The sequence below is a fragment of the Hypanus sabinus genome, unplaced genomic scaffold, assembly GCF_030144855.1.
Source record: "Hypanus sabinus isolate sHypSab1 unplaced genomic scaffold, sHypSab1.hap1 scaffold_1484, whole genome shotgun sequence".
In the NCBI taxonomy this organism is placed as follows: domain Eukaryota; kingdom Metazoa; phylum Chordata; class Chondrichthyes; order Myliobatiformes; family Dasyatidae; genus Hypanus; species Hypanus sabinus.
Genome location: NW_026779558.1, coordinates 3178 through 29525, shown reverse-complemented (window position 1 = coordinate 29525; position 26348 = coordinate 3178). Strand labels below are relative to the sequence as shown.

The 26348-nt window shown below is 54.5% G+C and overlaps 1 protein-coding gene across 1 annotated transcript; it reads left to right on the top strand.

The window, feature by feature from the left end:
• Positions 1-436: 436 nt before the first annotated feature.
• On the top strand, positions 437-14253 carry LOC132387019 (protein YIF1A-like). The gene is made up of 3 exons (XM_059959382.1): positions 437-533; positions 9618-9832; positions 13807-14253. The coding sequence occupies exons 1-3, from the start codon at positions 506-508 to the stop codon at positions 14017-14019; spliced, it is 456 nt and encodes a 151-aa protein (XP_059815365.1). The 5' UTR covers positions 437-505; the 3' UTR covers positions 14020-14253.
• Positions 14254-26348: the final 12095 nt, after the last annotated feature.

The window sequence follows — 26348 nt, the reverse complement described above, 5'->3', positions numbered from 1 at the left end:
GGGTTGGTTGAGCGGTCGCGGACGGACGTGGGTGGCGACCAATAGAGAGACGGCGTGCCGGGTTCCCTTATAAAGGGAGGGAGGGAGGGGCGGGAGCTTTGGCCGCGGGGTCAGGGTTGGTTGAGCGGTCGCGGACGGACGTGGGTGGCGACCAATAGAGAGACGGCGTGTCGGGTTCCCTTATAAAGGGAGGGAGGGAGGGGCGGGAGCTTTGGCCGCGGGATCAGGGTTGGTTGAGCGGTCGCGGACGGACGTGGGTGGCGACCAATAGAGAGACGGCGTGTCGGGTTCCCTTATAAAGGGAGGGAGGGAGGGGCGGGAGCTTTGGCCGCGGGGTCAGGGTTGGTTGAGCGGTCGCGGACGGACGTGGGTGGCGACCAATAGAGAGACGGCGTGCCGGGTTCCCTTATAAAGGGAGGGAGGGAGGGGCGGGAGCTTTGGCCGCGGGGTCAGGGTTGGTTGAGCGGTCGCGGACGGAGCGCTCGCAGGTCGACCGGGGGGCATCATGGCTCAGCACGGCGCCTACCGGCAGCGTGAGTGTCCTCCGGGAGGGGGCAGGGAGGGGGGTAGGGGAGGGGGTAGGGTCATTGGTGAGGGGAACAGGGAGGGGGATAGGGGTCATTGGTGAGGGGAACAGGGAGGGGGATAGGGTCATGGGTGAAGGGGAACAGGGAGGGGGGTAGGGGTGAGGGGAACAGGGAGGGGGTAGGGTCATTGGTGAGGGGACTTGGGGGGAGGTCATAGGTGAAGGGGAACAGGGAGGGGGATAGGGGTCATGGGTGAAGGGGAACAGGGAGGGGGGTAGGGGTGAGGGGAACAGGGAGGGGGTAGGGTCATTGGTGAGGGGACTTGGGGGGAGGTCATAGGTGAAGGGGAACAGGGAGGGGGATAGGGGTCATGGGTGAAGGGGAACAGGGAGGGGGTAGGGTCATTGGTGAGGGGACTTGGGGGGAGGTCATAGGTGAAGGGGAACAGGGAGGGGGTAGGGGTCATGGGTGAAGGGGAACAGGGAGGGGGGTAGGGGTCATGGGTGAAGGGGAACAGGGAGGGGGGTAGGGGTCATGGGTGAAGGGGAACAGGGAGGGGGGTAGGGGTCATGGGTGAAGGGAGCAGAGGGGAAGTAGAAAGGAGTTAATAGTGAGGGGAACAGAGGGAGGGGAAAGGGATCAATGGTGGGGGGACCTGGGGAGAGGTCATAGATGAGGGGAGCAGGGAGGGGGTGTAGGGAGGAGGGAAGGTGCCAGCTGTAGGGGGGATCGGGGAGGCTGGAATTGGTCGTAGGTGAGGGAGAAGGAATGGGTCACAAGAGAGGGGAGCAGGGTTAGGAGGAAAGGGGTCATGGAATGGGGAGGAGAGGCCATGGGGGTAACGGGGAAGGGAGGGGATGGAAAGAGTCAAGGGGGGAATGTGACGGGGAGGGAAGGGGACATAGGGGAATGGGTGGGGGAAAGGGGAATGAGGTGGGGGAAGGAAAGGATCCTGGGAAGAGGGAGGGAGGTTGTCACAGGAGGGGGAGGGGGTCACAAGAGAGGAGAGGGAAAGGGGATACAGGAGAGGGAACAGGGAGGGGGCATAGGAAGGGGAGAGAAGGGGACACGGGTGGGGGATTAGGGAGGCACAGGAGGGGAGAGGGGTCAGAAAGGGGACACAGGAGGTGGGACAGGGATAGAGGGAAGATGGGGGTGGGTCGGGGACACAGGAGGGGAATAGGGAGAGGGTGAGGCTGCGGAGCTGGCAGGGAGAGGGGTGGAGCATAGGAAAAGGAACATAGGAGATAAAACAACTTTCATGACGTATGTGAGTGATGATAAACCTGATTCTGATCTGGGTCTCTATTGTGGACTGAGAGTGGGAAGGGGGCAGGGAGAGGGGAATCATGGTTGGGAAAAGGGGAAGGGAGAGGGGAGGGAGCGGGAAGCACCAGAGAGACATTCTGTATTGATCAATGAACCAGTTATAGGTGATGAAGGATGATTTGGGTGAAAGTAAATGTCGGTGTGTGGGTCTCATCATCGAGTTCAAGAGTTGCAAAGTGATGTGACTGCTCCGTAAAACCCAGGTCTGACTACACTCGGAGTATTGTGTTCAGTTATGATTGTCTTCGGAGAGGGCGCAGAGGAGATTCACCAGGATGCTGCCTGGATTAGAGAGGGTGCAGAGGAGATTCACCAGGATGCTGCCTGGATTAGAGAGGGTGCAGAGGAGATTCACCAGGATGCTGCCTGGATTAGAGAGGGTGCAGAGGAGATTCACCAGGATGCTGCCTGGATAAGAGAGGGTGCAGAGGAGATTCAACAGGATGCTGCCTGGATTAGAGAGGGTGCAGAGGAAATTTACCAGGATGCTGTCTGGAAAAGAGAGGATGCAGAGGAGATTTACCAGGATGCTGTCTGGATTAGAGAGGGTGCAGAGCGGATTCGCCAGGATGCTGTCTGGATTAGAGAGGATGCAGAGGAGATTCACCAGGATGCTGCCTGGATTAGAGAGGGTGCAGAGGAGATTTACCAGGATGCTGCCTGGATTAGAGAGGTTGCAGAGGAGATTCACCAGGATGCTGCCTGGATTAGAGAGGGTTCAGAGGAGATTCACCAGGATGCTGTCTGGATTAGAGAGGGTGCAGAGGAGATTTACCAGGATGCTGCCTGGATTAGAGAGGATGCAGAGGAAATTTACCAGGATGCTGTCTGGATAAGAGAGGATGCAGAGGAGATTTACCAGGATGCTGCCTGGATTAGAGAGGATGCAGAGGAAATTTACCAGGATGCTGTCTGGATTAGAGAGGATGCAGAGGAGATTCACCAGGATGCTGTCTGGATTAGAGAGGGTGCAGAGCGGATTCACCAGGATGCTGTCTGGATTAGAGAGGGTGCAGAGGAGATTCACCAGGATGCTGTCTGGATTAGAGAGGGTGCAGAGGAGATTCACCAGGATGCTGTATGGATTAGAGAGGGTACAGAGGAGATTTACCAGGATGCTGCCTGGATTAGAGAGGGTGCAGAGCGGATTCACCAGGATGCTGTCTGGATTAGAGAGGGTGCAGAGGAGATTCACCAGGATGCTGTCTGGATTAGAGAGGGTGCAGAGGAGATTCACCAGGATGCTGTATGGATTAGAGAGGGTGCAGAGGAGATTTACCAGGATGCTGCCTGGATTAGAGAGGGTGCAGAGGAAATTTACCAGGATGCTGTCTGGATAAGAGAGGATGCAGAGGAGATTCACCAGGATGCCGTCTGGATTAGAGAGGGTGCAGAGGAGATTTAGCAGGATGCCGTCTGGATTAGAGAGGGTGCATAGGAGATTCACCAGGATGCTGTGTGGATTAGAGAGGGTGCAGAGGAGATTCACCAGGATGCTGCCTGGATTGGAGAGGATGCAGAGGAGATTCACCAGGATGCTGCCTGGATTAGAGAGGGTGCATAGGAGATTCACCAGGATGCTGTCTGGATTAGAAAGGGTGCATAGGAGATTCACTAGGATGCTGTCTGGATTAGAGAGGGTGCAGAGCGGATTCACCAGGATGCTGTCTGGATTAGAGAGGGTGCAGAGGAGATTCACCAGGATGCTGTATGGATTAGAGAGGGTACAGAGGAGATTTACCAGGATGCTGCCTGGATTAGAGAGGGTGCAGAGCGGATTCACCAGGATGCTGTCTGGATTAGAGAGGGTGCAGAGGAGATTCACCAGGATGCTGTCTGGATCAGAGAGGGTGCAGAGGAGATTCACCAGGATGCTGTATGGATTAGAGAGGGTGCAGAGGAGATTTACCAGGATGCTGCCTGGATTAGAGAGGGTGCAGAGGAAATTTACCAGGATGCTGTCTGGATAAGAGAGGATGCAGAGGAGATTCACCAGGATGCCGTCTGGATTAGAGAGGGTGCAGATGAGATTTAGCAGGATGCCGTCTGGATTAGAGAGGGTGCATAGGAGATTCACCAGGATGCTGTGTGGATTAGAGAGGGTGCAGAGGAGATTCACCAGGATGCTGCCTGGATTGGAGAGGATGCAGAGGAGATTCACCAGGATGCTGCCTGGATTAGAGAGGGTGCATAGGAGATTCACCAGGATGCTGTCTGGATTAGAGAGGGTGCATAGGAGATTCACTAGGATGCTGTCTGGATTAGAGAGGGTGCAGAGCGGATTCACCAGGATGCTGTCTGGATTAGAGAGGGTGCATAGGAGATTCACCAGGATGCTGTGTGGATTAGAGAGGGTGCAGAGGAGATTCACCAGGATGCTGCCTGGATTGGAGAGGATGCAGAGGAGATTCACCAGGATGCTGCCTGGATTAGAGAGGGTGCATAGGAGATTCACCAGGATGCTGTCTGGATTAGAGAGGGTGCATAGGAGATTCACTAGGATGCTGTCTGGATTAGAGAGGGTGCAGAGCGGATTCACCAGGATGCTGTCTGGATTAGAGAGGGTGCAGAGCGGATTCTCCAGGATGCTATCTGGATTAGAGAGGGTGCAGAGGAGATTCACCAGGATGTTGTCTGGATTAGAGAGGGTGCAGAGGAGATTTACCAGGATGCTGCCTGGATTAGAGAGGTTGCAGAGGAGATTCTCCAGGATGCTATCTGGATTAGAGAGGGTGCAGAGGAGATTCACCAGGATGTTGTCTGGATTAGAGAGGGTGCAGAGGAGATTTACCAGGATGCTGCCTGGATTAGAGAGGTTGCAGAGGAGATTCACCAGGATGCTGCCTGGATTAGAGAGGGTTCAGAGGAGATTCAACAGGATGCTGTCTGGATTAGAGAGGGTGCAGAGGAGAATCACCAGGATGCTGTCTGGATTAGAGAGGGTGCAGAGTGGATTCATCAGGATGCTGTCTGGATTAGAGAGGGTGCAGAGGAAATTTACCAGGATGCTGTCTGGATAAGAGAGGATGCAGAGGAGATTCACCAGGATGCCGTCTGGATTAGAGAGGGTGCAGATGAGATTTAGCAGGATGCCGTCTGGATTAGAGAGGGTGCATAGGAGATTCACCAGGATGCTGTGTGGATTAGAGAGGGTGCAGAGGAGATTCACCAGGATGCTGCCTGGATTGGAGAGGATGCAGAGGAGATTCACCAGGATGCTGCCTGGATTAGAGAGGGTGCATAGGAGATTCACCAGGATGCTGTCTGGATTAGAGAGGGTGCATAGGAGATTCACTAGGATGCTGTCTGGATTAGAGAGGGTGCAGAGCGGATTCACCAGGATGCTGTCTGGATTAGAGAGGGTGCAGAGCGGATTCTCCAGGATGCTATCTGGATTAGAGAGGGTGCAGAGGAGATTCACCAGGATGTTGTCTGGATTAGAGAGGGTGCAGAGGAGATTTACCAGGATGCTGCCTGGATTAGAGAGGTTGCAGAGGAGATTCACCAGGATGCTGCCTGGATTAGAGAGGGTTCAGAGGAGATTCAACAGGATGCTGTCTGGATTAGAGAGGGTGCAGAGGAGAATCACCAGGATGCTGTCTGGATTAGAGAGGGTGCAGAGTGGATTCATCAGGATGCTGTCTGGATTAGAGAGGGTGCAGAGGAGATTTACCAGGATGCTGCCTGGATCAGAGAGGGTGCAGAGGAGATTTACCAGGATGCTGCCTGGATTAGAGAGGATGCAGAGGAAATTTACCAGGATGTTGTCTGGATTAGAGAGGGTGCAGAGTGGATTCATCAGGATGCTGCCTGGATCAGAGAGGGTGCAGAGGAGATTTACCAGGATGCTGCCTGGATTAGAGAGGGTGCAGAGGAGATTCACCAGGATGCTGTCTGGATAAGAGAGGATGCAGAGGAGATTTACCAGGATGCTGTCTGGATTAGAGAGGGTGCAGAGCGGATTCACCAGGATGCTGCCTGGATTAGAGAGGGTGCAGAGGAGATTCACCCGGATGCTGTCTGGATAAGAGAGGATGCAGAGGAGATTCACCAGGATGCTGTCTGGATAAGAGAGGATGCAGAGGAGATTCACCAGGATGCTGTCTGGATTAGAGAGGGTGCAGAGGAGATTCACCAGGATGCTGTCTGGATTAGAGAGGGTGCAGAGCGGATTCACCAGGATGCTGTCTGGATTAGAGAGGGTGCAGAGTGGATTCTCCAGGATGCTGTCTGGATTAGAGAGGGTGCAGAGGAGATTCACCAGGATGCTGTCTGGATTAGAGAGGGTGCAGAGCGGATTCTCCAGGATGCTATCTGGATTAGAGAGGGTGCAGAGGAGATTTACCAGGATGCTGCCTGGATTAGAGAGGTTGCAGAGGAGATTCACCAGGATGCTGCCTGGATTAGAGAGGGTTCAGAGGAGATTCAACAGGATGCTGTCTGGATTAGACAGGGTGCAGAGGAGATTCACCAGGATGCTGTCTGGATTAGAGAGGGTGCAGAGTGGATTCATCAGGATGCTGTCTGGATTAGAGAGGGTGCAGAGGAGATTTACCAGGATGCTGCCTGGATCAGAGAGGGTGCAGAGTGGATTTACCAGGATGCTGCCTGGATTAGAGAGGATGCAGAGGAAATTTACCAGGATGCTGCCTGGATAAGAGAGGATGCAGAGGAGATTTACCAGGATGCTGTCTGGATTAGAGAGGGTGCAGAGCGGATTCACCAGGATGCTGCCTGGATTAGAGAGGGTGCAGAGGAGATTCACCCGGATGCTGTCTGGATAAGAGAGGATGCAGAGGAGATTCACCAGGATGCTGTCTGGATAAGAGAGGATGCAGAGGAGATTTACCAGGATGCTGTTTGGATTAGAGAGGGTGCAGAGGAGATTCACCAGGATGCTGTCTGGATTAGAGAGGGTGCAGAGGAGATTCACCAGGATGCTGTCTGGATTAGAGAGGGTGCAGAGGAGATTCACCAGGATGCTGCCTGGATTAGAGAGGGTGCAGAGGAGATTCACCAGGATGCTGTCTGGATTAGAGAGGGTGCAGAGGAGATTCACCAGGATGCTGTCTGGATTAGAGAGGGTGCAGAGGAGATTCACCAGGATGCTGTCTGGATTAGAGAGGGTGCAGAGGAGATTCACCAGGATGTTGTCTGGATTAGAGAGGGTGCAGAGGAGATTCACCAGGATGCTGTCTGGATTAGAGAGGGTGCAGAGGAGATTCACCAGGATGCTGTCTGGATTAGAGAGGGTGCAGAGGAGATTCACCAGGATGCTGTCTGGATTAGAGAGGGTGCAGAGGAGATTCACCAGGATGCTGCCTGGATTAGAGAGGGTGCAGAGGAGATTCACCAGGATGCTGCCTGGATTACAGAGGGTGCAGAGGAGATTCACCAGGATGCCGTCTGGATTAGAGAATGTGCAGAGGAGATTCACCAGGATGCTGCCTGGATTAGAGAGGATGCAGAGGAGATTTACCAGGATGCTGTCTGGATTAGAGAGGGTGCAGAGGAGATTCACCAGGATGCTGTCTGGATTAGAGCATATTTTGTGAAAATAGGCTTAGTGAGTGAGTGTCGTACGAGCAGCCAGTGCAGATCACAAGTCCTGGTTACGTGAGCTCTGACGCCAGACAGACAATCTCTGATCGGAGGTAAGTGGTGGGTGTGTGGAACGTCCTGCCAGGGGTGGTGTGGAGACAGATACATTAGGGACATTTAAGGTGATGGGGGGTAAGTGGTGGGTGTGTGGAACGTTCTGCCAGGGGTGGTGTAGAGACAGATACATTAGGGACATTTAAGGTGATGGGGGGTAAGTGGTGGGTGTGTGGAACGTCCTGCCAGGGGTGGTGTAGAGACAGATACATTAGGGACATTTAAGGTGATCGGGGGTAAGTGGGGGGTGTGTGGAACGTCCTGCCAGGGGTGGTGTAGAGACAGATACATTAGGGACATTTAGAGTGATCGGGGGTAAGTGGGGGGTGTGTGGAACGTCCTGCCAGGGGTGGTGTAGAGACAGATACATTAGGGACATTTAAGGTGATCGGGGGTACGTGGGGGGTGTGTGGAACGTCCTGCCAGGGATGGTGTAGAGACAGATACATTAGGGACATTTAAGGTGATCGGGGGTACGTGGGGGGTGTGTGGAACGTCCTGCCAGGGGTGGTATAGAGACAGATACATTAGGGACATTTAAGGTGATCGGGGTAAGTGGGGGGTGTGTGGAACGTCCTGCCAGGGGAGGTGTAGAGACCGATACATTAGGGACATTTAAGGTGATCGGGGTAAGTGGTGGGTGTGTGGAACGTCCTGCCAGGGGTGGTGTAGAGACAGATACATAAGGGACATTTAAGGTGATCGGGGTAAGTGGTGGGTGTGTGGAACGTCCTGCCAGGGTTGGTGTAGAGACAGATACATTAGGGACATATAGGGTGATCGGGGGTAAGTGGGGGGTGTGTGGAACACCCTGCCAGGGGTGGTGTAGAGACAGATACATTAGGGACATATAGGGTGATCGGGGGTAAGTGGGGGGTGTGTGGAACGCCCTGCCAGGGGTGGTGTAGAGACAGATACATTAGGGACATTTAGAGTGATCGGGGGTAAGTGGGGGGTGTGTGGAACGTCCTGCCAGGGGAGGTGTAGAGACAGATACATTAGGGACATATAGGGTGATCGGGGGTAAGTGGGGGGTGTGTGGAACGTCCTGCCAGGGGTGGTGTGGAGACAGATACATGAGGGACATTTAAGGTGATTGCGGGTACGTGGGGGGTGTGTGGAACGTCCTGCCAGGGGTGGTGTGGAGACAGATACATTAGGGACATTTAAGGTGATCGGGGGTAAGTGGGGGGTGTGTGGAACGTCCTGCCAGGGGTGGTGTAGAGACAGATACATTAGGGACATTTAAGGTGATGGGGGGTAAGTGGGGGGTGTGTGGGACGTCCTGCCAGGGGTGGTGTAGAGACAGATACATTAGGGACATTTAAGGTGATCGGGGGTAAGTGGGGGGTGTGTGGAACGTCCTGCCAGGGGTGGTGTAGAGACAGATACATGAGGGACATTTAAGGTGATCGGGGGTAAGTGGGGGGTGTGTGGAACGTCCTGCCAGGGGTGGTGTAGAGACAGATACATTAGGGACATTGACAACACTGTATGAGTTGCCTGGCGGCTTGTGCATGGCCCTGTTGCGTGGCGGGTCAGCATGGCATCATGCCAGCGGTAAGATCAACTTCCTGCCGCTGTCCATCAGGAATTTGTACCCTCTCCCGGAGCCCAATTCTGCTCGTTATTCCGGAGACGTTGCAGTCAGGCTGAGTGAGTAATGGGTCTGCTGCGATCTGTCGGCGCAGAACCAGCGGTGTCACAGTCTCTGCAAACTTCAGAGCATCACCCACTGACAGGAGGGCTTAAAATGTCTGCCCTCCTTCCCCTTCTCTCCCTATCCCGGCTCCTCCCTCCTCGCCCACCTGCCGCTCTCCCCTCCTGCAGCCCCTCTCCACCTGTCAGCCCCCAGCTTCTCACTTGGTACCCACGGTTTCCCTCTGCTGGACTCGACTTCCCCCCCATCTCTGATTCCGCTTCCTTTTCCCGTCCGGATGATGGGTCTTCTCCGTGGATGCATCCTGACCTGCCGAGTTCCTCCAGCGTTTTGTGTGTGCGTGCTGCTCGTCCCTCCTGGCTCTGAGCACGGGGGCACCGCTGCAGGAGCGGCTGATCGAGTTTGCTGCATCTCCTGACGACAGGGCCGTCTGCTTTCCTTTCCAGCTCCCAAGCAGAGGCTGCGCGGATCAAACCCCAACGCGATGGACCCCAACCAGCTCTTCGATGACACCAGCGCCTCCCAGCCCGCTGGCTACACTGTCCAAGGCATCGAAATGGGGCTTCCAATCAATAACTTCCTTGGCGAGCCTGTGGCCAACGTCGCTATGGCCTACGGCACCACGATAGCCAGCCAGGGGAAAGATATCGTCCATAAAGAGGTAGGTGCAACCCCCTCCTGGATTTTCATGTTCATTGTGACTGTCGTCCATGCCCAGGGCACAAGTGCCACGTCTGGCATGACGTTACCACAGGCAGTGACGTTGGTGTTCAGAACGTCATACTCACATCATCTGTTAGGAGTCTGCGTTCTCCCCGTGGAATGCACGGGTCTTCCCTGGGTCTCCTCCCACAGTCCAAAGGCATATTGATTAGTACATGATTGCTGTTGACCCTGTCATTCGGCTGGTATTAAATCAGGAGTCACAGGGCAACGTGGCTCGAAGGGATGGAACAGCTTGTTTATGTGTAAATACCTGCTCATTACTACACAGTGTGCTTTTTTTCTGCAACAGCAGAAGCATTGCAACAGACGGAATGGTGCGGAGAGAAATAAACAGCCGACGTGTCGGGCTGAGACCCCTTATCAGGACTGGTGAGAGCTGAGGAGGGAGGGCGGTGCGGATGAAGTGATGAGCTGGGAATTGATACAGTGCCGTGCAAAAGTCACACACACCCAAGACTTTTGCACAGTCCTGTATTTGTCAACGTGGAGCGGAGAGTGAGTTTGTAAATTGGCAGGAGCAGAGGATGTTGGGAATGGTGAGGGTGGAGTGCCGCGGGAGGGGTGTGGGACAGGGGCAGAGAAGGAGTGACACACAGAACCCGTCAGATGTACAGTTCTGTGCAAAACTCTGAGACACCAGGCAAGGTCATTAGATTCCGAACAATTGGTTTATTGATCATTACAGAATGTCTCTCTGGTGCTTCCCGCTCCCTCCCCTCTCCCTTCCCCTTTTCCCAACCATGATTCCCCTCTCCCTGCCCCCTTCCCACTCTCAGTCCACAATAGAGACCCAGATCAGAATCAGGTTTATCATCACTCACACACGTCAGGAAATTCGTTTTTTTGTGGCAGCAGTACAGTGCGATACATAGAATTATTACAGTCCTGTGCGAAAGTCTTAGGCACCCAAAGGAGGAATGTGATAAGAGAGGAAAGTGGACCATGGGAGAAAGGGAAGGAGGAGGGGCACCAGAGGGAGGTGATAGGCAGATGAGACCAATGAGGGTAGAACCATAGAACATTACAGCACAGAAACAGGCCTTTTGGCCCTTCTTGGCCGTGCCGAACCATTTCTCTGTCTAGTCCCACTGACCTGCACCTGGGCCATATCCCTACAAATCCCTCTCAACCATGTACCTGGACGAGTTTTTCTTAAATGTCAAAGTGAGCCCGCATTCACCACTTCATCTGGCAGCTCATTCCACACTCCCACCACTCTCTGTGTGAAGAAGCCCCCCCCCCAGTGTTCCCTTTAAACTTTTCCCCCTTCACCCTTAACCCATGGCCTCTGGGTTTTTTCTCCCCTGGCCTCAGTGGAAAAAGCCTGCTTGCATTCACTCTATCTGTACCCATCATAATTTTATATACCTCTATCAAATCTCCCCTCATTCTTCTACGCTCCAGGGAATAAAGTCCTAACCTATCCAACCTTTCTCTGTAACTCAGTTTCTCAAGTCCCGGCAACATCCTTGTAAACTTTCTCCGCACTCTTTCAACCTTATTAATATCCTTCCTGTAATTTGGTGACCAAAACTGTACACAATACTCCAAATTCGGCCTCACCAATGCCTTATACAACCTCACCATAACATTCCAACTCTTATACTCAATACTTTGATTTATAAAGACCAATGTACCAAAAGCTCTCTTTGCTCCCCTATCCACCTGTGATGCCACTTTTAGGGAATTATGTATCTGTACTCCCAGATCCCTCTGTTCTACTGCACTCCTCAGTGTCCTACCATTTACCTTGTATGTTCTACCTTGGTTTGTCCTTCCGAAGTGCAATACCTCACACTTGTCTGCATTAAACTCCATCTGCCATTTTTCTGCCCATTTCTCCAACTGGTCCAGATCCCTCTGCAAGCTTTGAAATCCTTCCTCACTGTCCACTACACCTCCAATCTTTGTATCATCAGCAAATTTGCTGATCCAATTTACCACATTATCATCCAGATCATTGATATAGATGACAGATAACAGTGGACCCAGCACCGATCCCTGTGTCACACCACTAGTCACAGGCCTCCACTCAGAGAAGCAATCCTCCACGACCACTCTCTGACTTCTCCCATTGAGCTAATGTCTAATCCAATTTACTACCTCTCCATGTATACCTAGCAACTGAATCTTCCTAACTAACCTCCCATGCAGGACCTTGTCAAAGGCCTCACTGAAGTCCATGTAGACAACATCCACTGCCTTCCCTTCATCCACTTTCCTGGTAACCTCCTCAAGAAACTCTAATAGGTTGGTTAAACATGACCTACCACGCACAAAGCCATGTTGACTCTCCGTAATAAGTCCCCATTTATCCAAATACTTGTAGATCTTATCTCTTAGTACTCCTTCCAATAATTTACCTACTACTGACGTCAAACTTACCAGCCTATAATTTCCTGGATTACTTTTAGAGGCTTTTTTTAAACAACGGAACAACATGAGCTGTCCTCCAATCCTCAGGCACGTCACCCATAGATATCGACTTTTTAAATATATCTGCCAAGGCCCCATTTCAACACTAATCTCCTTCAAGGTCCGAGGGAATACCCTGTCAGGTTTTGGGGATTTAGCTACTCTGATTTTCCTCAAGACAGCAAGCACCTCCTCCTCTTCAATCTGTATAGGTTCCATGACCTCACTACTTGTTTGCCTTATTTTCATTGACTCCATGCCAGTTTCCTTAGTAAATACAGACACAAAATACCCAATTAATATCTCTCCCATTTCTTTTGGTTCCATACATAGCCGACCACTCTGATCTTCAAGAGGACCAATTTTATCCCTTACTATCTTTTTGCTCTTAACATACCTGTAGAAGCTCTTTGGATTATCCTTCACCTTGACTGCCAAAGCAACCTCATGTCTTCTTTTAGCCCTCCTGATTTCTTTCTTAAGTATTTTTGCATTTTTTATACTCCTCAAGCATCTTATTTCCTCCCTGTTACCTGTACATGCGGAACATCTCTCTCTTCTTCTTTATCAGAGTTCCAATATCCCTCGAGAACCAAGGTTCCTTATTCTTATTCACCTTGCCTTCAATCCTGACAGGAACATACAAACTCTGCACTCCCTAAATTTCTCCTTTGAAGGCCTCCCACTTACCAATCACATCCTTGCCAGAGAACAACCTGCCCCAATCCATGCTTTTTAGATCCTTCCTCATTTCTTCAAATTTGGCCTTTTCCCAGTTTGGAACCTCAACCCAAGGACCAGATCTATCTTTATCCATGATCAAGTTGAAACTAATGGTGTTATGATCACTGGAACTAAAGTGTTCCTCCACACACACTTCCGTCACCTGTCCCTAACTCGTTTCCTAATAGGAGATCCAATATTGCATCCTCTCTAGTTGGTACCTCTATATATTGATTTAGAAAACTTTCCTGAACACATTTTACAAACTCTAACCCGCCTAGACCTTTAATAGTATGGGAGTCCCAATCAATGTGTGGAAAATTAAAATCCCCGACTATCACAACTTTATGTTTCCTGCAGTTGTCTGCTATCTCTCTGCAGATTTGCTCCTCCAATTCTCACTGACTATTGGGTGGTCTACAATACATCCCCATTAATGTGGTCATACCTTTCCTGTTTCTCAGCTCCACCCACATGGCCTCAGTAAGAGTGGGGTGGGAATGAGAAAAGGGTGAAAGATCACCCCGTCTGGCACCAACAATTATTCCACAGTCGAAATCATTTCTTCCCCATTATTTGCTCTGAACCTCTTGACCACGTCTGCGTGCTTTTATGCACTGAGTTGCTGTCACGTGATTGGCTGTTAACAAGCAGGTGTTGCCAAGACAGTGGTCGCAAAGTGTGTATGCATAGATGAAGCTAAAAAGCAGGATGATTTAAGCTCCAATCCAACTCCCTGGTGTAGGGTAACACTGTTCTTTATTGCAACAGCTGCACAGGTTCGTGTCCGTCAACAAGCTGAAGTACTTCTTCACAGTCGACACAAGATACGTCACGCAGAAGCTGATTCTACTGCTGTTCCCCTACACCCATCAGGTACAGAGACCGGGGCATTGGTCAGTAACGTGGAATGAGGACCAACTGGGCTGGGGAGAAACACGTAGGGCCATAACCCGTCACTCGGTTACGACGGAGTGTTCGTAGGTCAGGAACCAACCGAGACACGCTGTGGGTGAGGACCGAGGGACAGGAGAGCGAGTGGGCTCAGAAGGAGTAACCTCACTGACTCTGTAAGGTAGCCTGCTACACTTTCCCGGCTCTGCCTTGCTCCACCCACCCTCCGTCTGTGGCAGCTCAGGGAATGCTGGCGGTGGAGGGTCAGGAAAATGCAGGAGATGGTGACACGGAATAGTGGGGGTGGGGAGAGAGGAAAATGCCGGAGATGGCAACACAGGGAATAGTGGGGGTGGGGAGAGAGGAAAATGCAGGAGATGGCGACACAGGGAATAGTGGGGGTGGGGGGTCAGGAAAATGCAGGAGATGGCGACACAGGGAATAGTGGGGGGTCAGGAAAATGCCGGAGATGGAGACACGGAATAGTGGGGGTGGGGGGTCAGGAAAATGCAGGAGATGGTGACACAGGGAATAGTGGGGGTGGGGGGGTCAGGAAAATGCAGGAGATGGCGACACAGGGAATAGTGGGGGTGGGGGGTCAGGAAAATGCAGGAGATGGCGACACAGGGAATAGTGGGGGTGAGGGGGTCAGGAAAATGCAGGAGACGGCGACACAGGGAAAGGTGGGGGTGGGGGGTCAGGAAAATGCAGGAGATGGAGACACGGAATAGTGGGGGTGGGGGGTCAGGAAAATGCAGGAGATGGTGACAGAGGTAATGGGGTGGGGGAGTCAGGAAAGTGCAGGAGATGGAGACACGGAATAGTGGGGGTGGGGGGGGGTTCAGGAAAATGCAGGAGATGGTGACACAGGGAATAGTGGGGGGTCAGGAAAATGCAGGAGATGGTGACACGGAATAGTGGGGGTGGGGGGGGTCAGGAAAATGCAGGAGATGGTGACACAGAATAGTGGGGGTGGGGGGTCAGGAAAGTGCAGGAGATGGTGACACGGAATAGTGGGGGGTCAGGAAAACGCAGGAGATGGTGACACAGGGAATAGTGGGGGGTCAGGAAAATGCAGGAGATGGTGACACAGAATAGTGGGGGTGGGGGGTCAGGAAAATGCAGGAGATGGTGACACGGAATAGTGGGGGTGGGGGGGGGTCAGGAAAATGCAGGAGATGGTGACACAGAATAGTGGGGGTGGGGGGTCAGGAAAATGCAGGAGGTGGCGACACAGGGAATAGTGGGGGTCGGGGGTCAGGAAAATGCAGGAGATGGTGACACAGGGAATAGTGGGGGTGGGGGGGTCAGGAAAACGCAGTAGATGGTGACACGGAATAGTGGGGGTGGGGGGTCAGGAAAATGCTGGAGATGGTGACGCAGGGAATAGTGGTGGTGGGGGGTCAGGAAAATGCAGGAGATGGTGACACAGGGAATAGTGGGGGGTCAGGAAAGTGCAGGAGATGGAGACACTGGGAATAGTGAGGGTGGGGGGTCAGGAAAACGCAGGAGATGGTGACGCAGGGAATAGTGGGGGTGGGGGGTCAGGAAAATGCAGGAGATGGTGACACAGGGAATAGTGGGGGTGGGGGGGTCAGGAAAACGCAGTAGATGGTGACACGGAATAGTGGGGGTGGGGGGTCAGGAAAATGCTGGAGATGGTGACGCAGGGAATAGTGGGGGTGGGGGGTCAGGAAAATGCAGGAGATGGTGACACAGGGAATAGTGGGGGGTCAGGAAAGTGCAGGAGATGGAGACACTGGGAATAGTGAGGGTGGGGGGTCAGGAAAACGCAGGAGATGGTGACGCAGGGAATAGTGGGGGTGGGGGGTCAGGAAAATGCAGGAGATGGTGACACAGGGAATAGTGGGGGTGGGGGGGGGTCAGGAAAGTGCAGGAGAAGGCGACACAGGGAATAGTGGGGGTGGGGGGTCAGGAAAATGCAGGAGATGGTGACACGGAATAGTGGGGGTGGGGGTCAGGAAAATACACGAGATGGTGACACAGAGAATAGTGGGGGTGGGGGGTCAGGAAAATGCAGGAGATGGAGACACGGAATAGTGGGGGTGGGGGGGTCAGGAAAATGCAGGAGATGGTGACACAGGGAATAGTGGGGGTGGGGGGGTCAGGAAAATGCTGGAGATGGAGACACAGGGAATAGTGGGGGTGGGGGGCCAGGAAAATGCAGGAGATGGTGACACAGGGAATAGTGGGGGGTCAGGAAAATGCAGGAGATGGTGACACGGAATAGTGGGGGTGGGGGGTCAGGAAAATGCAGGAGATGGTGACACGGAATAGTGTGGGTGGGGGGGTCAGGAAAATGCAGGAGATGGTGACACAGGGAATAGTGGGGGTGGGGGGTCAGGAAAATGCAGGAGATGGTGACACAGGGAATAGTGGGGGGTCAGGAAAATGCAGGAGATGGTGACACGGAATAGTGGGGGTGGGGGGTCAGGAAAATGCAGGAGATGGTGACACAGAATAGTGGGGGTGGGGGTCAGGAAAATACACAAGATGGTGACACAGAGAATAGTGGGGGTGGGGGGGTCAGGAAAATGCAGGAGATGGTGACACAGAATAGTGGGGGTGGGGGGTCAGGAAAGTGCAGGAGATGGTGACACAGGGAATAGTGGGGGGTCAGGAAAATGCAGGAGATGGTGACACAGGGAATAGTGGGGGTGGGGGGGTCAGGAAAACGCAGGAGATGGTGACACAGGGAATAGTGGGGGTGGGGGGTCAGGAAAGTGCAGGAGATGGAGACACTGGGAATAGTGAGGGTGGGGGGTCAGGAAAACGCAGGAGATGGTGACACAGGGAATAGTGGGGGTGGGGGGTCAGGAAAGTGCAGGAGATGGTGACACAGGGAATAGTGGGGGGTCAGGAAATTGCAGGAGATGGAGACACTGGGAATAGTGAGGGTGGGGGGTCAGGAAAATGCAGGAGATGGAGACACTGGGAATAGTGGGGGAGGGGGGGTCAGGAAAATGCAGGAGATGGTGACACTGGGAATAGTGGGGGTGGGGGGTCAGGAAAATGCAGGAGATGGAGACACTGGGAATAGTGGGGGAGGGGGGGTCAGGAAAATGCAGGAGATGGTGACACTGGGAATAGTGGGGGTGGGGGGTCAGGAAAATGCAGGAGGTGGCGACACAGGGAATAGTGGGGGTGGGGGTCAGGAAAGTGCAGGAGATGGAGACACTGGGAATAGTGGGGGTGGGGGGTCAGGAAAATGCAGGAGATGGTGACACAGGGAATAGTGGGGGTGGGGGATCAGGAAAATGCAGGAGATGGTGACACAGGGAATAGTGGGGGTGGGGGTCAGGAAAGTGCAGGAGATGGTGACACAGGGAATAGTGGGGGTGGGGGGTCAGGAAAATGCTGGAGATGGTGACGCAGGGAATAGTGGGGGTGGGGGGTCAGGAAAATGCAGGAGATGGTGACACAGGGAATAGTGGGGGGTCAGGAAAGTGCAGGAGATGGAGACACTGGGAATAGTGAGGGTGGGGGGTCAGGAAAACGCAGGAGATGGTGACGCAGGGAATAGTGGGGGTGGGGGGTCAGGAAAATGCAGGAGATGGTGACACAGGGAATAGTGGGGGTGGGGGGGGGTCAGGAAAGTGCAGGAGAAGGCGACACAGGGAATAGTGGGGGTGGGGGGTCAGGAAAATGCAGGAGATGGTGACACGGAATAGTGGGGGTGGGGGTCAGGAAAATACACGAGATGGTGACACAGAGAATAGTGGGGGTGGGGGGTCAGGAAAATGCAGGAGATGGAGACACGGAATAGTGGGGGTGGGGGGGTCAGGAAAATGCAGGAGATGGTGACACAGGGAATAGTGGGGGTGGGGGGGTCAGGAAAATGCTGGAGATGGAGACACAGGGAATAGTGGGGGTGGGGGGCCAGGAAAATGCAGGAGATGGTGACACAGGGAATAGTGGGGGGTCAGGAAAATGCAGGAGATGGTGACACGGAATAGTGGGGGTGGGGGGTCAGGAAAATGCAGGAGATGGTGACACGGAATAGTGTGGGTGGGGGGGTCAGGAAAATGCAGGAGATGGTGACACAGGGAATAGTGGGGGTGGGGGGTCAGGAAAATGCAGGAGATGGTGACACAGGGAATAGTGGGGGGTCAGGAAAATGCAGGAGATGGTGACACGGAATAGTGGGGGTGGGGGGTCAGGAAAATGCAGGAGATGGTGACACAGAATAGTGGGGGTGGGGGTCAGGAAAATACACAAGATGGTGACACAGAGAATAGTGGGGGTGGGGGGGTCAGGAAAATGCAGGAGATGGTGACACAGAATAGTGGGGGTGGGGGGTCAGGAAAGTGCAGGAGATGGTGACACAGGGAATAGTGGGGGGTCAGGAAAATGCAGGAGATGGTGACACAGGGAATAGTGGGGGTGGGGGGGTCAGGAAAACGCAGGAGATGGTGACACAGGGAATAGTGGGGGTGGGGGGTCAGGAAAGTGCAGGAGATGGAGACACTGGGAATAGTGAGGGTGGGGGGTCAGGAAAACGCAGGAGATGGTGACACAGGGAATAGTGGGGGTGGGGGGTCAGGAAAGTGCAGGAGATGGTGACACAGGGAATAGTGGGGGGTCAGGAAATTGCAGGAGATGGAGACACTGGGAATAGTGGGGGAGGGGGGGTCAGGAAAATGCAGGAGATGGTGACACTGGGAATAGTGGGGGTTGGGGGTCAGGAAAATGCAGGAGGTGGCGACACAGGGAATAGTGGGGGTGGGGGTCAGGAAAGTGCAGGAGATGGAGACACTGGGAATAGTGGGGGTGGGGGGTCAGGAAAATGCAGGAGATGGTGACACAGGGAATAGTGGGGGTGGGGGATCAGGAAAATGCAGGAGATGGTGACACAGGGAATAGTGGGGGTGGGGGTCAGGAAAGTGCAGGAGATGGTGACACAGGGAATAGTGGGGGTGGGGGGGGGTCAGGAAAATGCAAGAGATGGCGACACAGGGAATAGTGGGGGTGGGGGGTCAGGAAAGTGCAGGAGAAGGCGACACAGTGAATAGTGGGGGTGGTCAGGAAAATGCAGGAGATGGTGACACGGAATAGTGGGGGTGGGGGGGTCAGGAAAATGCAGGAGATGGTGACACGGAATAGTGGGGGTGGGGGGGTCAGGAAAATGCAGGAGATGGTGACATGGAATAGTGGGGGTGGGGGGTCAGGAAAATGCAGGAGATGGTGACACGGAATAGTGGGGGTGGGGGGGTCAGGAAAATGCAGGAGATGGTGACACGGAATAGTGGGGGTGGGGGGTCAGGAAAATGCAGGAGATGGTGACACGGAATAGTGGGGGTGGGGGGTCAGGAAAATGCAGGAGATGGTGACACGGAATAGTGGGGGTGGGGAGAGATGAAAATGCAGGAGATGGTGACACGGAATAGTGGGGGTGAGGGGGGTCAGGAAAATGCAGGAGATGGTGACACAGGGAATAGTGGGGGAGGGGGGGGGTCAGGAAAATGCAGGAGATGGTGACACAGGGAATAGTGGGGGAGGGGGGGGCAGGAAAATGCAGGAGATGGTGACACGGAATAGTGGGGGTGGGGGGGGTCAGGAAAATGCAGGAGATGGTGACACAGGGAATAGTGGGGGTGGGGAGAGATGAAAACACAGGAGATGGTGACACGGAATAGTGGGGGTGGGGGGTTAGGAAAATGCAGGAGATGGTGACACGGAATAGTGGGGGTGGGGGGTCAGGAAAATGCAGGAGATGGTGACACGGAATAGTGGGGGTGGGGGGGGTCAGGAAAATGCAGGAGATGGTGACACAGGGAATAGTGGGGGTGGGGGGTCAGGAAAATGCAGGTGATGGTGACACAGGGAATAGTGGGGGTGGGGAGAGATGAAAATGCAGGAGATGGTGACACAGGGAATAGTGGGGGAGGGGGGGCAGGAAAATGCAGGAGATGGTGACACAGAACAGTGGGGGTGGGGGGGGGGTCAGGAAAGTGCAGGAGATGGAGACACTGGGAATAGTGAGGGTGGGGGGTCAGGAAAACGCAGGAGATGGTGACGCAGGGAACAGTGGGGGTGTGGGGGTTCAGGAAAATGCAGGAGATGGCGACACGGAATAGTGGGGGTGGGGGGTCAGGAAAATGCAGGAGATGGTGACACAGAATAGTGGGGGTGGGGGTCAGGAAAATACACAAGATGGTGACACAGAGAATAGTGGGGGTGGGGGGTCAGGAAAATGCAGGAGATGGTGACACAGAATAGTGGGGGTGTGGGGGTTCAGGAAAATGCAGGAGATGGTGACACGGAATAGTGGGGGTGGGGGGTCAGGAAAATGCAGGAGATGGTGACACAGAATAGTGGGGGTGGGGAGAGATGAAAATGCAGGAGATGGTGACACGGAATAGTGGGGGTGAGGGGGGTCAGGAAAATGCAGGAGATGGTGACACAGGGAATAGTGGGGGAGGGGGGGGTCAGGAAAATGCAGGAGATGGTGACACAGGGAATAGTGGGGGAGGGGGGGGCAGGAAAATGCAGGAGATGGTGACACGGAATAGTGGGGGTGGGGGGGGTCAGGAAAATGCAGGAGATGGTGACACAGGGAATAGTGGGGGTGGGGAGAGATGAAAACACAGGAGATGGTGACACGGAATAGTGGGGGTGGGGGGTTAGGAAAATGCAGGAGATGGTGACACGGAATAGTGGGGGTGGGGGGTCAGGAAAATGCAGGAGATGGTGACACGGAATAGTGGGGGTGGGGGGGGTCAGGAAAATGCAGGAGATGGTGACACAGGGAATAGTGGGGGTGGGGGGTCAGGAAAATGCAGGTGATGGTGACACAGGGAATAGTGGGGGTGGGGAGAGATGAAAATGCAGGAGATGGTGACACAGGGAATAGTGGGGGAGGGGGGGCAGGAAAATGCAGGAGATGGTGACACAGAACAGTGGGGGTGGGGGGGGGGTCAGGAAAGTGCAGGAGATGGAGACACTGGGAATAGTGAGGGTGGGGGGTCAGGAAAACGCAGGAGATGGTGACGCAGGGAACAGTGGGGGTGTGGGGGTTCAGGAAAATGCAGGAGATGGCGACACAGGGAATAGTGGGGGAGGGGGGGTCAGGAAAATGCAGGAGATGGTGACACGGAATAGTGGGGGTGGGGGGTCAGGAAAATGCAGGAGATGGTGACACAGAATAGTGGGGGTGGGGGTCAGGAAAATACACAAGATGGTGACACAGAGAATAGTGGGGGTGGGGGGTCAGGAAAATGCAGGAGATGGTGACACAGAATAGTGGGGGTGGGGGGTCAGGAAAATGCAGGAGATGGTGACATAGGGATTAGTGGGGGTGGGGGGTCAGGAAAACGCAGGAGATGGCGACACAGGGAATAGTGGGGGTGGGGGGGTCAGGAAAATGCAGGAGGTGGCGACACAGGGAATAGTGGGGGTGGGGGGGTCAGGAAAATGCAGGAGATGGTGACACAGGGAATAGTGGGGGTGGGGGGTCAGGAAAATGCAGGAGATGGTGACACAGGGAATAGTGGGGGTGGGGGGGTCAGGAAAATGCAGGAGATGGCGACACAGGGAATAGTGGGGGTCGGGGGTCAGGAAAATGCAGGAGATGGTGACACTGGGAATAGTGGGGGTGGGGGGGTCAGGAAAACGCAGGAGATGGTGACACAGGGAATAGTGGGGGTGGGGGTCAGGAAAGTGCAGGAGATGGAGACACTGGGAATAGTGGGGGTGGGGGGGGTCAGGAAAGTGCAGGAGATGGTGACACAGGGAATAGTGGGGGTGGGGGGTCAGGAAAATGCAGGAGATGGTGACACAGGGAATAGTGGGGGTGGGGGGGGTCAGGAAAATGCCGGAGATGGCGACACAGGGAATAGTGGGGGTGGGGGGGGGTCAGGAAAGTGCAGGAGATGGTGACACGGAATAGTGGGGGTGGGCGGGTCAGGAAAATGCAGGAGATGGTGACACTGGGAATAGTGAGGGTGGGGGTCAGGAAAATGCAGGAGATGGTGACACGGAATAGTGGGGGTGGGGGGGTCAGGAAAATGCAGGAGATGGAGACACTGGGAATAGTGAGGGTGGGGGTCAGGAAAATGCAGGAGATGGTGACACGGAATAGTGGGGGTGGGGGGGTCAGGAAAATGCAGGAGATGGAGACACTGGGAATAGTGAGGGTGGGGGTCAGGAAAATGCAGGAGATGGTGACACGGAATAGTGGGGGTGGGCGGGTCAGGAAAATGCAGGAGATGGAGACACTGGGAATAGTGAGGGTGGGGGTCAGGAAAATGCAGGAGATGGTGACACGGAATAGTGGGGGTGGGGGGGTCAGGAAAATGCAGGTGATGGTGACACAGGGAATAGTGGGGGTGGGGAGAGATGAAAATGCAGGAGATGGTGACACAGGGAATAGTGGGGGAGGGGTGGGCAGGAAAATGCAGGAGATGGTGACACAGGGAATAGTGGGGGTGGGGGGGTCAGGAAAATGCAGGAGATGGTGACACGGAATAGTGGGGGTGGGCGGGTCAGGAAAATGCAGGAGATGGAGACATTGGGAATAGTGAGGGTGGGGGGGTCAGGAAAATGCAGGAGATGGTGACACAGGGAATAGTGTGGGTGGGGGTCAGGAAAATGCAGGAGATGGTGACACAGGGAATAGTGGGGGTGAGGGGTCAGGAAAATGCAGGAGATGGTGACACAGGGAATAGTGGGGTGGGGGGTCAGGAAAATGCAGGAGATGGTGACACAGGGAATAGTGGGGGTGAGGGGTCAGGAAAATGCAGGAGATGGTGACACAGGGAATAGTGGGGGTGGGGTGGTCAGGAAAATGCAGGAGATGGTGACACAGGGAATAGTGGGGGTGGGGGGTCAGGAAAATGCAGGAGATGGTGACACAGGGAATAGTGTGGGTGGGGGTCAGGAAAATGCAGGAGATGGTGACACAGGGAATAGTGGGGGTGGGGGGTCAGGAAAATGCAGGAGATGGTGACACAGGGAATAGTGGGGGTGGGGTGGTCAGGAAAATGCAGGAGATGGTGACACAGGGAATAGTGGGGGTGGGGGTCAGGAAAATGCAGGAGATGGTGACACAGGGAATAGTGGGGGTGAGGGGTCAGGAAAATGCAGGAGATGGTGACACAGGGAATAGTGGGGGTGGGGTGGTCAGGAAAATGCAGGAGATGGTTGACACAGGGAATAGTGGGGGTGGGGGGTCAGGAAAATGCAGGAGATGGTGACACAGGGAATAGTGTGGGTGGGGGTCAGGAAAATGCAGGAGATGGTGACACAGGGAATAGTGGGGGTGGGGGATCAGGAAAATGCAGGAGATGGTGACACAGGGAATAGTGGGGGTGGGGGTCAGGAAAGTGCAGGAGATGGTGACACAGGGAATAGTGGGGGTGGGGGGTCAGGAAAATGCTGGAGATGGTGACGCAGGGAATAGTGGGGGTGGGGGGGTCAGGAAAATGCAGGAGATGGTGACACAGGGAATAGTGGGGGGTCAGGAAAGTGCAGGAGATGGAGACACTGGGAATAGTGAGGGTGGGGGGTCAGGAAAACGCAGGAGATGGTGACGCAGGGAATAGTGGGGGTGGGGGGTCAGGAAAATGCAGGAGATGGTGACACAGGGAATAGTGGGGGTGGGGGGGGGTCAGGAAAGTGCAGGAGAAGGCGACACAGGGAATAGTGGGGGTGGGGGGTCAGGAAAATGCAGGAGATGGTGACACGGAATAGTGGGGGTGGGGGTCAGGAAAATACACGAGATGGTGACACAGAGAATAGTGGGGGTGGGGGGTCAGGAAAATGCAGGAGATGGAGACACGGAATAGTGGGGGTGGGGGGGTCAGGAAAATGCAGGAGATGGTGACACAGGGAATAGTGGGGGTGGGGGGGTCAGGAAAATGCTGGAGATGGAGACACAGGGAATAGTGGGGGTGGGGGGCCAGGAAAATGCAGGAGATGGTGACACAGGGAATAGTGGGGGGTCAGGAAAATGCAGGAGATGGTGACACGGAATAGTGGGGGTGGGGGGTCAGGAAAATGCAGGAGATGGTGACACGGAATAGTGTGGGTGGGGGGGTCAGGAAAATGCAGGAGATGGTGACACAGGGAATAGTGGGGGTGGGGGGTCAGGAAAATGCAGGAGATGGTGACACAGGGAATAGTGGGGGGTCAGGAAAATGCAGGAGATGGTGACACGGAATAGTGGGGGTGGGGGGTCAGGAAAATGCAGGAGATGGTGACACAGAATAGTGGGGGTGGGGGTCAGGAAAATACACAAGATGGTGACACAGAGAATAGTGGGGGTGGGGGGGTCAGGAAAATGCAGGAGATGGTGACACAGAATAGTGGGGGTGGGGGGTCAGGAAAGTGCAGGAGATGGTGACACAGGGAATAGTGGGGGGTCAGGAAAATGCAGGAGATGGTGACACAGGGAATAGTGGGGGTGGGGGGGTCAGGAAAACGCAGGAGATGGTGACACAGGGAATAGTGGGGGTGGGGGGTCAGGAAAGTGCAGGAGATGGAGACACTGGGAATAGTGAGGGTGGGGGGTCAGGAAAACGCAGGAGATGGTGACACAGGGAATAGTGGGGGTGGGGGGTCAGGAAAGTGCAGGAGATGGTGACACAGGGAATAGTGGGGGGTCAGGAAATTGCAGGAGATGGAGACACTGGGAATAGTGGGGGAGGGGGGGTCAGGAAAATGCAGGAGATGGTGACACTGGGAATAGTGGGGGTGGGGGGTCAGGAAAATGCAGGAGGTGGCGACACAGGGAATAGTGGGGGTGGGGGTCAGGAAAGTGCAGGAGATGGAGACACTGGGAATAGTGGGGGTGGGGGGTCAGGAAAATGCAGGAGATGGTGACACAGGGAATAGTGGGGGTGGGGGATCAGGAAAATGCAGGAGATGGTGACACAGGGAATAGTGGGGGTGGGGGTCAGGAAAGTGCAGGAGATGGTGACACAGGGAATAGTGGGGGTGGGGGGGGTCAGGAAAATGCAAGAGATGGCGACACAGGGAATAGTGGGGGTGGGGGGTCAGGAAAGTGCAGGAGAAGGCGACACAGTGAATAGTGGGGGTGGTCAGGAAAATGCAGGAGATGGTGACACGGAATAGTGGGGGTGGGGGGGTCAGGAAAATGCAGGAGATGGTGACATGGAATAGTGGGGGTGGGGGGTCAGGAAAATGCAGGAGATGGTGACAAGGAATAGTGGGGGTGGGGGGGTCAGGAAAATGCAGGAGATGGCGACACAGGGAATAGTGGGGGTGGGGGGGTCAGGAAAATGCAGGAGATGGCGACACAGGGAATAGTGGGGGTGGGGGGTCAGGAAAGTGCAGGAGAAGGCGACACAGTGAATAGTGGGGGTGGGGGGTGGTCAGGAAAATGCAGGAGATGGTGACACGGAATAGTGGGGGTGGGGGGGTCAGGAAAATGCAGGAGATGGTGACATGGAATAGTGGGGGTGGGGGGGTCAGGAAAATGCAGGAGATGGTGACACGGAATAGTGGGGGTGGGGGGGTCAGGAAAATGCAGGAGATGGTGACACGGAATAGTGGGGGTGGGGGGTCAGGAAAATGCAGGAGATGGTGACACGGAATAGTGGGGGTGGGGGGTCAGGAAAATGCAGGAGATGGTGACACGGAATAGTGGGGGTGGGGAGAGATGAAAATGCAGGAGATGGTGACACGGAATAGTGGGGGTGAGGGGGGTCAGGAAAATGCAGGAGATGGTGACACAGGGAATAGTGGGGGAGGGGGGGGGGTCAGGAAAATGCAGGAGATGGTGACACAGGGAATAGTGGGGGAGGGGGGGGCAGGAAAATGCAGGAGATGGTGACACTGGGAATAGTGGGGGTGGGGGGTCAGGAAAATGCAGGAGATGGTGACACAGGAATAGTGGGGGAGGGGGGGGTCAGGAAAATGCAGGAGATGGTGACACAGGGAATAGTGGGGGAGGGGGGGGCAGGAAAATGCAGGAGATGGTGACACGGAATAGTGGGGGTGGGGGGGTCAGGAAAATGCAGGAGATGGTGACACAGGGAATAGTGGGGGTGGGGAGAGATGAAAACACAGGAGATGGTGACACGGGAATAGTGGGGGTGGGGGGTCAGGAAAATGCAGGAGATGGTGACACGGAATAGTGGGGGTGGGGGGGTCAGGAAAATGCAGGAGATGGTGACACGGAATAGTGGGGGTGGGGGGGGTCAGGAAAATGCAGGAGATGGTGACACTGGGAATAGTGGGGGTGGGGGGTCAGGAAAATGCAGGTGATGGTGACACAGGGAATAGTGGGGGTGGGGGAGAGATGAAAATGCAGGAGATGGTGACACAGGGAATAGTGGGGGAGGGGGGGCAGGAAAATGCAGGAGATGGTGACACAGAACAGTGGGGGTGGGGGGGGGGTCAGGAAAGTGCAGGAGATGGAGACACTGGGAATAGTG